At 41.4% G+C, this 12,439-nt stretch overlaps 1 protein-coding gene across 1 annotated transcript in view; it reads left to right on the top strand.

Moving 5' to 3' along the window:
* dapk2b (death-associated protein kinase 2b) overlaps positions 1 to 12,220 on the top strand; it is a 31,603-nt gene extending 19,383 nt beyond the window's left edge. The window contains exons 5-12 of the mRNA XM_079502460.1: positions 2,977 to 3,106; positions 3,261 to 3,309; positions 3,405 to 3,431; positions 4,129 to 4,281; positions 5,141 to 5,186; positions 10,535 to 10,624; positions 11,168 to 11,251; positions 12,015 to 12,220. Of these exons, the coding sequence (XP_079358586.1) occupies positions 2,977 to 3,106; positions 3,261 to 3,309; positions 3,405 to 3,431; positions 4,129 to 4,281; positions 5,141 to 5,186; positions 10,535 to 10,624; positions 11,168 to 11,251; positions 12,015 to 12,095 (660 nt within the window). The 3' untranslated portion in view covers positions 12,096 to 12,220. The remainder of the gene's footprint in view (positions 1 to 2,976; positions 3,107 to 3,260; positions 3,310 to 3,404; positions 3,432 to 4,128; positions 4,282 to 5,140; positions 5,187 to 10,534; positions 10,625 to 11,167; positions 11,252 to 12,014) is intronic.
* The last annotated feature ends 219 nt before the right edge of the window (positions 12,221 to 12,439 follow it).

The raw sequence follows: 12,439 nt of genomic DNA, 5'->3' as shown, positions 1-12,439 counted from the left end.
TTCAGTAGAAAGAGCTTCAAAATGTCTTCTAAATCTAGTCAACAAGGCCTGCAGTATAGTAGGCTTTGCACTGGATAAATGTGCATGACTTTATTTCAATAAACTAGAAATACGAGGAAATGACAGAGGGAGAAACAATATCCAACAATCAACTTTAACGACCGGCCGACAGGAGTTTTCATGTTGCACGGTTAATAGACTACTGTGATTTAGTATTATTGCCATCACCTTGGTTCATCAGTCGTGTAACTTTCCCGACATTAAACCTCTTGAGCCCCATTGCCGCCGCCGGTGGGGGCAGAGGCTGTCCACCTCATGAACAGCTCTCAGCGGGTAAATGGATACCCAATTGGTCTCAGGTTCCAACTCTGATGTTTTTGATTTTCCCCCCTGGACCCCCCTGGGGTTTAAGAGGTTATTAAGCTGTGTATGAGTTGAACAACACAGCCATGCAAAATAACATTGACAGGTATGAGGTGACAAACGTTTGCCCAGCATAGCAATGGTTGCTAAACTATATGGATTGGCATTGGACAATCGCTTTTTGGGGTAGGGTTTAGCGAAGGGCTAATTGCCTAAGCTGTAATCCTGGGCACAACTCTCTGCCAACCTGGGGAGAGCCCCGAACTGAGCTCATGCTTCCTTCCTGAGCTCAAGTTTCCCCAGTAGGACGTAGCGGATTGGAAGTAAGTAGCCTTGCCGAGCCATGAGGCCCATAGGGCAGGAGCCTATCTCCTGTTTCTGTAGCGTGAGGCGTAAGTACACCCCCTGGACATGACGCTAGTATGTCGCAGGGACTTACCCCCAATCCAACCCTTGATGCTGAGTGCCAAGCAGGGAGGCACTGGGTCCCATTTTTAGAATCTTTGGTATGACCCGGCCAGGGATCAAACCCCGACCTCCCAGTCTGAGGGCGGACACTCTAACCACAAGGCCACTGAGCTGGTCAGCGGATTGGAAGGAAGACGTTATTCCAACCAGTTCCTTTCCCCTCCATCAGGCGTATGACCAGGGGGAGGCAGTTTAGAGACCAGGATTACGCCCCCTTCATGTTTTCTGTTATTTTTTTCTTCTTTCTAATGCTTCATTCCCCTCTACACTCCCTCAGATTCCTTTTAGCGTGGTAATTGTTATGGGCTACTCAGGGCAAATCCTTGATTGAGAACTCCCAGAAGTCTAGTCAAAGTTAAACACCTCTCAAATTGGATATTAAAGTAACTTAAAATGCTTGATTATGTTCTGTGGAGTGGGCTGAAGGGCTGCCACGATCATGCAATTTTACTTGACGATTAATAATTGTCACACAAATAATTGTGATAATGTTTTGTCATGAGCATTTTTAAGCTTTTAGGCTTCGTAAACAAAAGTTGCACAGGGCAGATATGACACAACTGAAATATAGAAACGACTTACGGTATTTAATAACTTGATACAAAAAATAAATAGTGGAAATAGCTGATATACAAGTTCACAGCATGTCACATTGTGATGAGTTGTAAACGTATCAGCTATTTCCGCAATTTGTTTCAAGTAATGTTTGAAACACTAGACACCATGTCGAGTCTCAAATAATTGAGATCAGGCGATTATGCAATAACTGTGACAGGTCTAGTGGTTTAATCAGGCTGCCTACCCAGCAGCCTCCAGTAGTGTTCAATGTTCATGTGTATGCACTGCAGTGTTGATTTTGACAGCACATTTTGATTTTAGTTTTAGTCATAGTCTCTCTTGAATAGTTTTCATTTAGTTTTAGTCACATTTTAGTCATCAGTTGTGTCTTAAGCCAAATTCCAATACCCAAAATCTCTGCCACTCGGCTCACTCACACTCGGTCACTCCAGCATGGCATGAAATTGGTGACCATCTTGTGGACTTCACACAACTTACATGGAAGTCTTTAGTTTAAATACATGGTGGGCCTTGATGCGCTTTGATGCGCTGTGAGCTTGTAAATCGGATATTTTCAGCATGCAATTCAAGTGTAAATTGACTTTTATTGGATCTCTTGTCCACTAGTCACTTCGTAACATTTAGTCTAGTTTATATTTGTTGACGAAATTGTCAATATATGTAGTCTTAGTTGTATAGTCATCATAGCTTAGTTTTCATTTAGTTTCCATTCAGTTTTCGTCTTCTATTTATAGTGACTCATAGGAATAGACTATGTGACAACCAGGTATAGTCTGGTGACCACCGGAGAGACGGGTGGCAGCCGGAATGTAGACGGCAACCGGGTGAGCAGTATGGGTTAGCGCCCCAGCCTGTGTCCTCCGTGAGGAGGAAGCCCAACAACCCTCGGTGAGGCCTTTGGGAGGGCCATGCAAGCAGCAAGCGGAACCGCAGCACAATGACCGGTGGGGTGGGCAACGCAACGCACAGGTCCTCGCTTTACTCCTGGTGAGAGCAGGAGTGAACCTGGTGAGACGTAGGAGGGGCTCGGACAGGAGACAACCCACAGAGCCTGGTCCCTCCATGCGCCAGAAGTGTACCTCCCAGCCCTGGCAGAGTAGTTCTGGAGTAGTTCCAACGGATTGTGTGCCCCTGGTTTTGCCCTGGTGGGACTGATTGAGGGTAGCTACTGGGACGTAAGTCGGGACTTGATCACTCCCGGCTGGGTCGCCTGAGTGAGGGGTATGATGTTGAGAGACCCGAAACCCCGTTGACCTCAGGATACATCACTGAGGATACGTCCCAGGTGCATCCATGCAATGTTTTTTTTAGTTATCGTCAGTAAAAAATGGTAGTTGACGAACATTCTTATGTCATATTATTAGTCGACGAAATCAACACTGATGCACTGTTGTTTCCATACTCACTCTGCATCACATCCACTCACAAATTATGTTTTCCTTCAATGCCTACGCTAAAAGATGAACAGGTAACCTGCAATATTCTATGTTGCCTATTATCCAATCCTGTCGTTTTGGTTTGGTACGTGTCTAATGTGGTTTTATCATTTCTTTTTTATCGTTTCAGCCTGAAAATATTATGCTGCTGGATAAGAACATGCCCCTACCACGCATCAAAATCATAGACTTTGGCTTGGCACGTATAATAGAAGACGGGGTAGACTTCAGAGACGTTTTTGGAACACCGGAATTTGTTGGCAAGTGTTTTCATAAGCAGGACTTTTCAATTCTTCCCATTCAAACTACTGTAGTTCTGCAAATAGGTCTGTGTGGACTTTGTTTTGTATGGTTAATTGATCATTTGGCCTGGAGTTGTTTGTGATGTGGGAACGTGTGCCTGTCTATTTTCAGCGCCAGAGATAGTCAACTATGACCGACTAGGATTGGAGGCAGACATGTGGTAAGAGCCCATAATTCCCTCGCACCATTCTGCCTGGCATACATACAGGCCGCGATGCATTTCTTTGGATTAACCTTTGTGTTAACCTTTTGCAGGAGCATTGGAGTCATCACATATATACTGTAAGTTGAGATTTATTGGAAGCTATGCACATGAGAAATATTGCATAACATGTATTGTGTGGTATGTCTACATGTAATGTACAACACTGTAACCAGTGGTGGAAAGTAACTAAGTACATTTACTTAAGTACTGTACTTAAGTACAATTTTGAGGTATTTGTACTTTACTTGAGTATTTCCAATTTTCAATACTTTTACTTCTACTCCACCACATCTCAGAGACAAATGTTTTAGAACTTTAGTTACTACTAGTTATTTTGAAGATTTTTATTATTATTATTATTATTATTATTATTATTAAACATGCATTAACCGCTTCAGCTCTATAATAGCCGATCTACAAGGTCACAATGCTATTTTCAAAAGATTTTTATACATTTGAAAACCTGAAATGGGACATTCTGCATGTCTTTTGTACTTTTACTCAACTTTTACTTTACATAACGAAGTATTTCTATATTAGTATTAGTATTGATACTTTTACTTAAGTAAAACATTTGAGTACTTGTTCCACTACTGTAATATACATAATATGCATTGTATGTAGGTATGTCTACATGTAATGTATACACTGTAATATACATTATGTATGTAGGGTATGTCTGCATGGTAATACAAGAGGAGCTGTCATATTCCACAACAGGAGGAGAAACCATAATGTCTGGTGCATGTGTTCTTTCTTTATGGCCTCACACAGTTTGAGTGGTTATTCGCCTTTTCTTGGAGACACGAAACAGGAGACGATGGGAAATATCTCGGGGATGAACTACGACTTTGATGATGAGTACTTCAGCACTACGAGCGAGCTGGCCAAAAGTTTTATTACACAGCTTCTGGTGAAAGACACCAGGTGAGGTTTAGGGTTTATACTCTTCCAGCCTGTAACACACACCGGGGTGTCTGAGCACTGACATGAAAAATCCAGTACGTAGTAAAAAAAGGAATTGCCTTTTGCGTTAGAATTGTGTTAAAATAACACTCTGGAGTTTGTGGACAATGTGTCATGCTGTGACGTGTTATGACCTTCTTAGATCAGCTTGTAGATCAGCAACCCAAATACTTAACATAATATACCATAACATAACATAACATAACATAACAACACTCCTTTGAAACAGGTTGACTACAAGTATTAGGGTTCATATATATTATAGATCTTCTTCCCAAAAGGGCTTTCAAACTAGGAAGGGTATGGCCTGGTCAGCCTCCAATGACATGCATAAGATCTGGCCATCCCAGCTTAAGAGGTTCAAAGTAAAAGTATTTAGGACCCTCGAGGCTCGAGTCGATTCTACTCTATGGCTCCGAGACATGGACACTTTTAAAGACTTATTATTACGTATTAATATTGCGTCACTTAGCCTGTTGATTACACTGAAATAGAACACAGGGAAACCTAATATTCCTGTGAAAGTTATTTTGTCTCTACATATTAGGGTAATATTCCCAGGAACATATGGGAACACTCTCATTAGAAGGCGTTTCTCCAATTTCTTTGAAAGTGTCTATGTCTCGGAGCCATAGAGTAGAATCGGCTCGACGGGATCGTCCTAAATATTTTTGACTTTGAACCTCTTACTAAGTTGGGATCACCAGATCACCAGATGCATATTAGGGTAATATTCCCAAGATCATCAGAGTGGTAGAGTATGTCTGTCTATCTGTCTGTCTGTTATCGATTCGTATTTTATATTTCATGTTTTTTTCAGAAAAAGAATGACCATACAAGAGGCTATGAATCACCCTTGGATAAAGGTATGTATGCACCTGTTGTTGTTTTGCCGTATAATGGCATGTCTCTGTGTCATTTACTACTGAGATCATTTTAACATTAAATTAACATGCTGAACATCACATTAACATTAAACATCACTTACAACTGGTAGCTACAACTAGGACATTGTTTTCCAGTAGCAAACATGTGCTTATTAAACATAACGTGGTCACGCTCTGTCATAAAGTAATTTAAGTAATAATGGTTTGTTGGTTAGGGGGGTCGCAAATCCGTCCATAAATACTCCATTCAGATTTCTTTTAGGATTTAAAGGACGGATTTGCGACTTCCCTAACCAACAGAGCCGCTGTACTATTATTATTACTTTTGACTTCATGACAGGCGCCAAATGCCAGAGTTCAAACCGCGGCTACGCAGTGTTTGGTCTGTTGAAAAACGATAGCACAGTCCCATAGCGGCTGCCCCCCCCTCCCCCCACACACACACACACACACACACACACACACACACACACACACACACACACACACACACACACACACACACACACACACGAGCCCGTCCTCATCTTTCACCTGTCTAAACACACAGCACTATAGGCCATCTTGGTCTGTCTCTCTTGGGCCGGGTGTGTTCTGAAACTGTCATCGCGGTTGAGGTTAACTCGAATAGATCAAAGACCGTGAAGCTCCAACTCACTAGTACACGTGAAATGCATGGTTTGGACCTGTAACATCCTGCGATGTCGGGGGAAAGTGCGTTCTTCCTTTACCGACGTCTGACTGACGTGCATGCGAGTGCTGTTTTTTGCTGTGGAAGTCCCCCATCCATCCCGCTTGGATGAATAGGAGCATGGTGAATGCAAGGAGCAAGGAATGCGACAACACCCAAGTTTTTTGCGCACTAATCCAACAAGTGGCCAGTAACCATATCAAAACCCATCTATAGGCTACCTAACAAATATAATAGCTTGCTGAAGAGAAGGTGCTGCGATCCGGGCACTCAAAAAGTATAAAAATGAGGAGAGCGTGGATATAAAATCAAGGTACTAAATTAAAAATGTTAAAACGCCAACATGTTTCGACTCACAAAGGAGTCTTCTTCATCAGGGTGCAGGGCATGAAGTACCTTGATCTTATATCCACCCTATCCTCATTTTTGAGTGGTGTAAACCACTCCTACAACTGGCTTTGTTAGTTTACGTGTCTGTTCGTACCAAAAAATGAGCATGGTTGCTATGGTCACCCAGTTCACACGGGTGTGATTTCATTACTGAGTGGTGTAAACCACTCCTACAACTGGCTTTGTTAGTTTACGTGTCTGTTCGTACCAACAAATGAGCATGGTTGCTATGGTCACCCAGTTCACACGGGTGTGATTTCATTACGTCAGACATTACGTCAGACCACAGTTGATCAGTCTATATAAGACCTTACACCACTCAGTTCACACGGGTGTGATTTTTATACTATTTTGAGCTTCTAGATTGGCTATTTTAACTATTCAAAAATGTTTTTCAAAATAGTAAAAACAAAAAAGGCAAAGTAGGGTTTAGCATGGGAGAAGATAGAGCACCTACTGTAGTTGATTTTCTTTTTTTTCTAAATATAATAGCCTGATGACACTGGTCAGATCGGTTTTATTTTACTGCTCATTGTGTCTCTTCAGCCTGTGAATTCTAGACAGCTCATGTTGAAGAAGCTGTCCGTGGTCAACCTCGTTAACTTCAGAATCAGAAGACTGAAGTACTGACAGACTGACATGCATGCGAGTGCTGTTTTTTGCTGTGGAAGTCCCCCATCCATCCCTCTTGGATGAATAGGAGCATGGTGAATGCAAGGAGCAAAGAATGCGACAACACCCACGTGAGACTAGTTTTTTGCGCACTAATCCAACAAGTGGTCGGGTCGTGTCCGTCTGTCTATCTGGGATGTTTGCCGTGCTGTGTTAAAGATGCAACATAACATCCAACAATGAGACAGATTCTCACTCAGTGTCCTCTCCCTCCATCCACCCACCCCTCCTGAAGCCCCTGTATACCGCTGCCCTCGAGGCCAAAAAGGTCATCGCAGCACAGCAGCAGAAGACAATACGCCTGAAGGAGTACACCATCCAGGCGCACTCCAGTATGCAGCCCAACAACACATACAAGAACTTTGAGCGCTTCGCTCGCGTGGTGGAGGCCACGCGATATTATTAGACGTATCGTTTGGCCTGACAGCGACAGGTGCCCACCACCGTTGTACTCTTCAGGCTGACATCGAGGCACTGCTCTCCATAATATACGACGTGAACAAGGAGGCCTGGTACAAGACGGAGAGCGAGGAAGCGGCTGTCCCATGCAGGCGCACTACTATGCCTTTTGCAAGGTGGAGGAGGCCACCGCGTGGAGACTGCTACGGGCAGCTCTGAGTGCTGTGGAAGCCAGACTGGAGAGCACTAAGGCCTATTCATAGTCCAGTTTTCAATGAAGAGGTGACCACCGAAGTGATGGTTAGTAAAAACAGAGAGATGTGTTGTGTGAGTGGTGACCACCAGTGACGTCATGTTGTAGTTTTTGGTGGTCACCTCTTCACCAAAAACTGGACTATGAATTGGCCTTTAGCGGGAAGTACCAGCGGAGGCAGCCGGCATGCAGATTGTTGTCCTCAGGCAGGAGCTGGACTCCGAGCTGCAGTGGATGCAGGGGGTGACGATGAGCTCCTTGCATCCCCGAGGGGGACCAACGACGACCATCCACCATACCCGTTGTCTCAACAAGGGAGTGAACAACCAGGCCCTGAAAGAACGTATGCACGGATCATGTGTGTTGGGGGAACTAACTATGCCCCGAAACAGCCAAGCTAAAAAACAGCTTGTTACAGAGACTGGTTAACTTGGGGAGACAAAACGTAATATGAAACTGAACAGTCTTTACTTAATCTGAACTTTTGTGTTCCTCTGAAATCGGGATTACCGGAAGATAACGGATCTGTTCTACTTAAAGTCGAATTTAGAACACCCTTGAACATTTTTGTTACACTTTATGTCAATTTATTTTTCATATGGAAGTTTCATATCCATTTACAATACAGTATAATAAGTGGTGTCATAGGCTCTTACTTTATCACATTGGAACAACCAATCTACATATTATTCAGTCCAACAGCTCTTAAAGTGGCTAATGCATTGCAAGACTGCCTACGCACAGCTGCCTTCATCAGGGTGACTGATGAAGACCTGGTGAGTCACCCTGATGAAGGCAGTTGTGTCACAACATTAGCCACTTTAGCCGCTTTTATACTTGTCTGCACTTATCTACAAGAGTGCCTTGGTCTCATCCTTTTTTTGCCTCAATTTTGTCACCCAGCTCCTTCCTCTCTTTTTCCAGCTCTTATTAAAGCCTGATTTATACTTGGTGACACATCATGTCTCACACTGAAAATAGCAAGCTGTAAGCTCAAAGTGTTTTGAGCTTATACCTGTAGATTGCCTATTTTTGGTAACTAAATCAGGCATTGAGCAAAATGGTCACTCTTTTAAAAAGATGGTAGGCCTATTCCATTATCGAGTTCTGTTCACTCCTACAGGTTCTTGCATCGTGTACTGTATACGGTTTCTGAAAAGTTCTAAGCTAAAACTAGTGTGGAGATTTTTTTTTTAATTAACTGAAATAACAAAAGAAAAAACTAGAAGAAGCCAAAACTAACTTAAATTATATTATGTACTTTTAAACTGACAAAAAAATATACCAAAATAATATAAGGCTACAGAAAATGCAAACACCAAGCATGAGGGGGCATTGGTGCATCATGCTTATTGAGCCTGAGATGCCTACTTGACCCCCATACAACATAAACTAACACATTGGGTAATTAAACTGAAAACTGGACTGAAATGAAAACAAGCATTTTAAACTAAATGAAAAGCGTAGTAAAAATACAAAATACGGGCGCCCGCTGGCCAAGTGGTCCTGGCGCATGACACATTAGGCATCATCACGTGTTCGAGTCCCGTTCATGATGACCTTTGCTGCATGTCTCCCCCTGTCCCTCTCTCCCTCTTTCCTGTCCATCTTCACTTGATACTATCAATATAGGCAGAAAAGCCAAAAACAAATCTTTAAAAAAAAAATACAAAACTATATATAATCTTGTAAGGAACAATGTTGTATAAATTAACCATATGGGTTATTTATAGATTTATGTAAAATTATTTGATTTATGTCGTTTACAAGACTCTGTCAGTTGTGAAGTTATACGCGATTGCTCACAGGTGAATCTTTTCTTCACTTTAGTCTTCATAAACACTTTATAAACCAAATGCTGAAAAAGCACTTTTACTTGAGAATTAGTTTTGTTGAAGACCTAACAGGCAAAACATATTGTGACCCACTCAGACTGTGTTTTGAATGCAATTGTGCCATAATTTTTGTTGGGATTGGTAATTTCAATACAGCAAAAAATATGCAGGTCTTTATTTCACATACTGTGTATATGTTTAAAAAACGGTATTCGAAAATATATTTTGGACACTTGAAAGTTTATTTATAGGTGTGTCCAAAATATCTATGCAATATTCTTTTCTTTCTTTCTTTCTTTCTTTTTTGTAAATTGTGAAGTAACTTATTTTATGTATGAGTTGATATTATCAACTAATGTATCCTATAATGTATATAATATTTTTCACTTAGATTTCTTGTTCCCTGACTGCTGTGTTTATTTATTTTCTAAGCACTACAATAAATGTTTCTTGTTCATCTGTGTATTCCAGTCCCATGAGCCATAGAATTTGTCCAATTGTGTTACTTTTGAGTTTCCATGCAGTAACCATATCAAAACCCATCTATACCATATAATAGCTTGCTGAAGAGAAGGTGCTGCGATCCGGGCACTCAAAAAGTATAAAAATGAGGAGAGCGTGGATATAAAATCAAGGTAGGCTACTACTGATCTTATATCCACCCTATCCTATCCTCTTTTTTGAGTGCTCGGATTGTCGCCTTTCTTCAGCATTTCAGTGCCTTTGATCTCTGAAGCACCAGATTACTTTTTAAACTATTTCTGCTCCTCCATTGAGCACCTATAGGGCTCTATTTTAGTCCATGCTAAACCCCTTATCCCTAAACTACTTTGCCTTTTTTAAATATTTTGAAAAACATTTTTGAATAGTTAAAATAGCCAATCTATATCGACACGTTGTGAGCTTCTAGATTGGCTATTTTAACTATTCAAAAATGTTTTTCAAAATAGTAAAAACAAAAAGTAGGGTTTAGCATGGGAGAAAATAGAGCACCTACTGTAGTTGATTTTCTTTTTTTTCTAAATATAATAGCCTGATGACACTGGTCAGATGCGGTTTTGCTTTACTGCTCATTGTGTCTCTTCAGCCTGTGAATTCTAGACAGCTCATGGTGAAGAGGCTGTCCGTGGTCAACCTCGATAACTTCAGAAGACAGTACGCGCGACGCAGATGGAAGGTAAAACGCTTAAGACATGCTGCCCGGGGTTATCAGTGGGACGCATCTGTGTCACGTAAGACCTGGAACGCATCTGTGTCACGTAACGTTTGAACCATTATTTTAAACTTTAGAGCTTTGAAAAATCCTGAAAACGTGTCCAAATCTTTGAATATATATATTCTTTCAAAGCAAATGTTTTTAAATCATATCTTTGCTTCTGGGGGGTCCCTGGAACAACATATTTTCAATAATGAATTGGTCGGTGACCAATTACATATAATTCTTTTGGGTTCTTGACATGAACTATAGTTTGAGCACCACTGATTATATAGAAACATAGGTTTTTCTGAAAACCGACAGGATTTAGAAGACATTTGTAGAATCGGGCTCTCAGGTCTTATAATGGGTTAATAAATACCACTATATTCGTGAAATGCTTTTCAAGACCATGCACTGTTACAAAGTGTTTTACGAAACAAATTTAAAAAATATATCTCCGCAGAGAGGACGAGAGAGGGTGCCGTTCAAAAAGTTAAATTCTCTCCCTCATTCCTTCAACAGCTGTCCTTCAGAATTGTGTCCCTTTGCAACCATTTAACACGTCTGATGAAGAAAGGCCATCCCAAACTACCTGACCAGGAGGAGGTAAGGGCAGTAGTGGAAAAAGTACTCAAATGTTTTTACTTAAGTAAAAGTATAAATTCTGCAGTGTAGATGTACTCCGTTACAAGTAGAAGTCCCGTATTCAAAATGTACTCGCGTAAAAGTAAAAAAGGATCGGCATCAAAATGTACTTAAAGTACTAAAAGTAAAAGTACTCATATTGCAGAATGTCACATTTCACAAGTCCAAAATGTGTACAAAATAATTTGAAAATAGCCGATCTACAAGCTCACAATGTGTCGCAATGCGACTCATTGTGAGGTTGTAGATCGGCTATTTTCAAATGGCCGAAATGTAGGGTTATGGTTAATGTATGTTTTCAAATAATTGTATTGGAGTGAAAGTACAAATGTTGGCTCTGAGATGTAGTGGAGTAGAAGTAAAAGTATTGGAAATTGGAAATACTCAAGTAAAGTACAAATACCTCAAAAGTGTACTTAAAGGTATATTCAGTGATTTCACTTAATTCAAATATCACTTCTTTTTTTGTTTTGTTGTGATAATCTTCCCTACTATAGAGTGTGCTGACCATATAAGGAGTTCCTCCCTGTCCCCAGTTAACCCCTGGGGGTCAAAAAACCATGGGTTTTGTTTTTGGCTAGGTGGCCAAGCCTTCGTCCAATCAGGATAGAGAGGAGCCTTTCGCCAACATATGTGTGTGTGTGTGTGCGTGTGTGTGTGCACTGTACCTGTGTGCTTGTGTCAGCCAGTTACGGTTTGTTAAACATGTGTTTCACTCCTTCAGAGGGCCTGTGAGAGTGACCAAGAGGAAGAAATCATGAAGAAAAGACCCAGGTCCAGGAAAAGAAGCAGCACCTGTGTGTGAATGGGTGAATTGATGCACAATCTATGTAAAGCGCCTTGGATAAAGGCGCTATATAAATGCACCATTTACCATTTACCATTTACCACCTCCTGAAAGCAGTCTCACACACACACGCACGTGCACGCACACGCACACGCACGCACACACACACACACACACACACACACACACACACACACACACACACACACACACACACACACACACACACACTTTTCTCAGTTCTCACCAGCATAACGTCAGGACAAGCCCCCAAAACCATCAACTGTTGGTGGTCAAATGCGGAAGTAGAGCCACTGAGCAACTTCCATTGAAATGAATTGTGGGGGGCGTTGACTATCCTT

The sequence above is a fragment of the Electrona antarctica genome, assembly GCF_951216825.1.
Source record: "Electrona antarctica genome assembly, chromosome: 5".
NCBI lineage: Eukaryota > Metazoa > Chordata > Actinopteri > Myctophiformes > Myctophidae > Electrona > Electrona antarctica.
The sequence above is the reverse complement of the archived record's forward strand: the minus strand, read 5'-3'. Positions and strand labels throughout refer to the sequence as shown.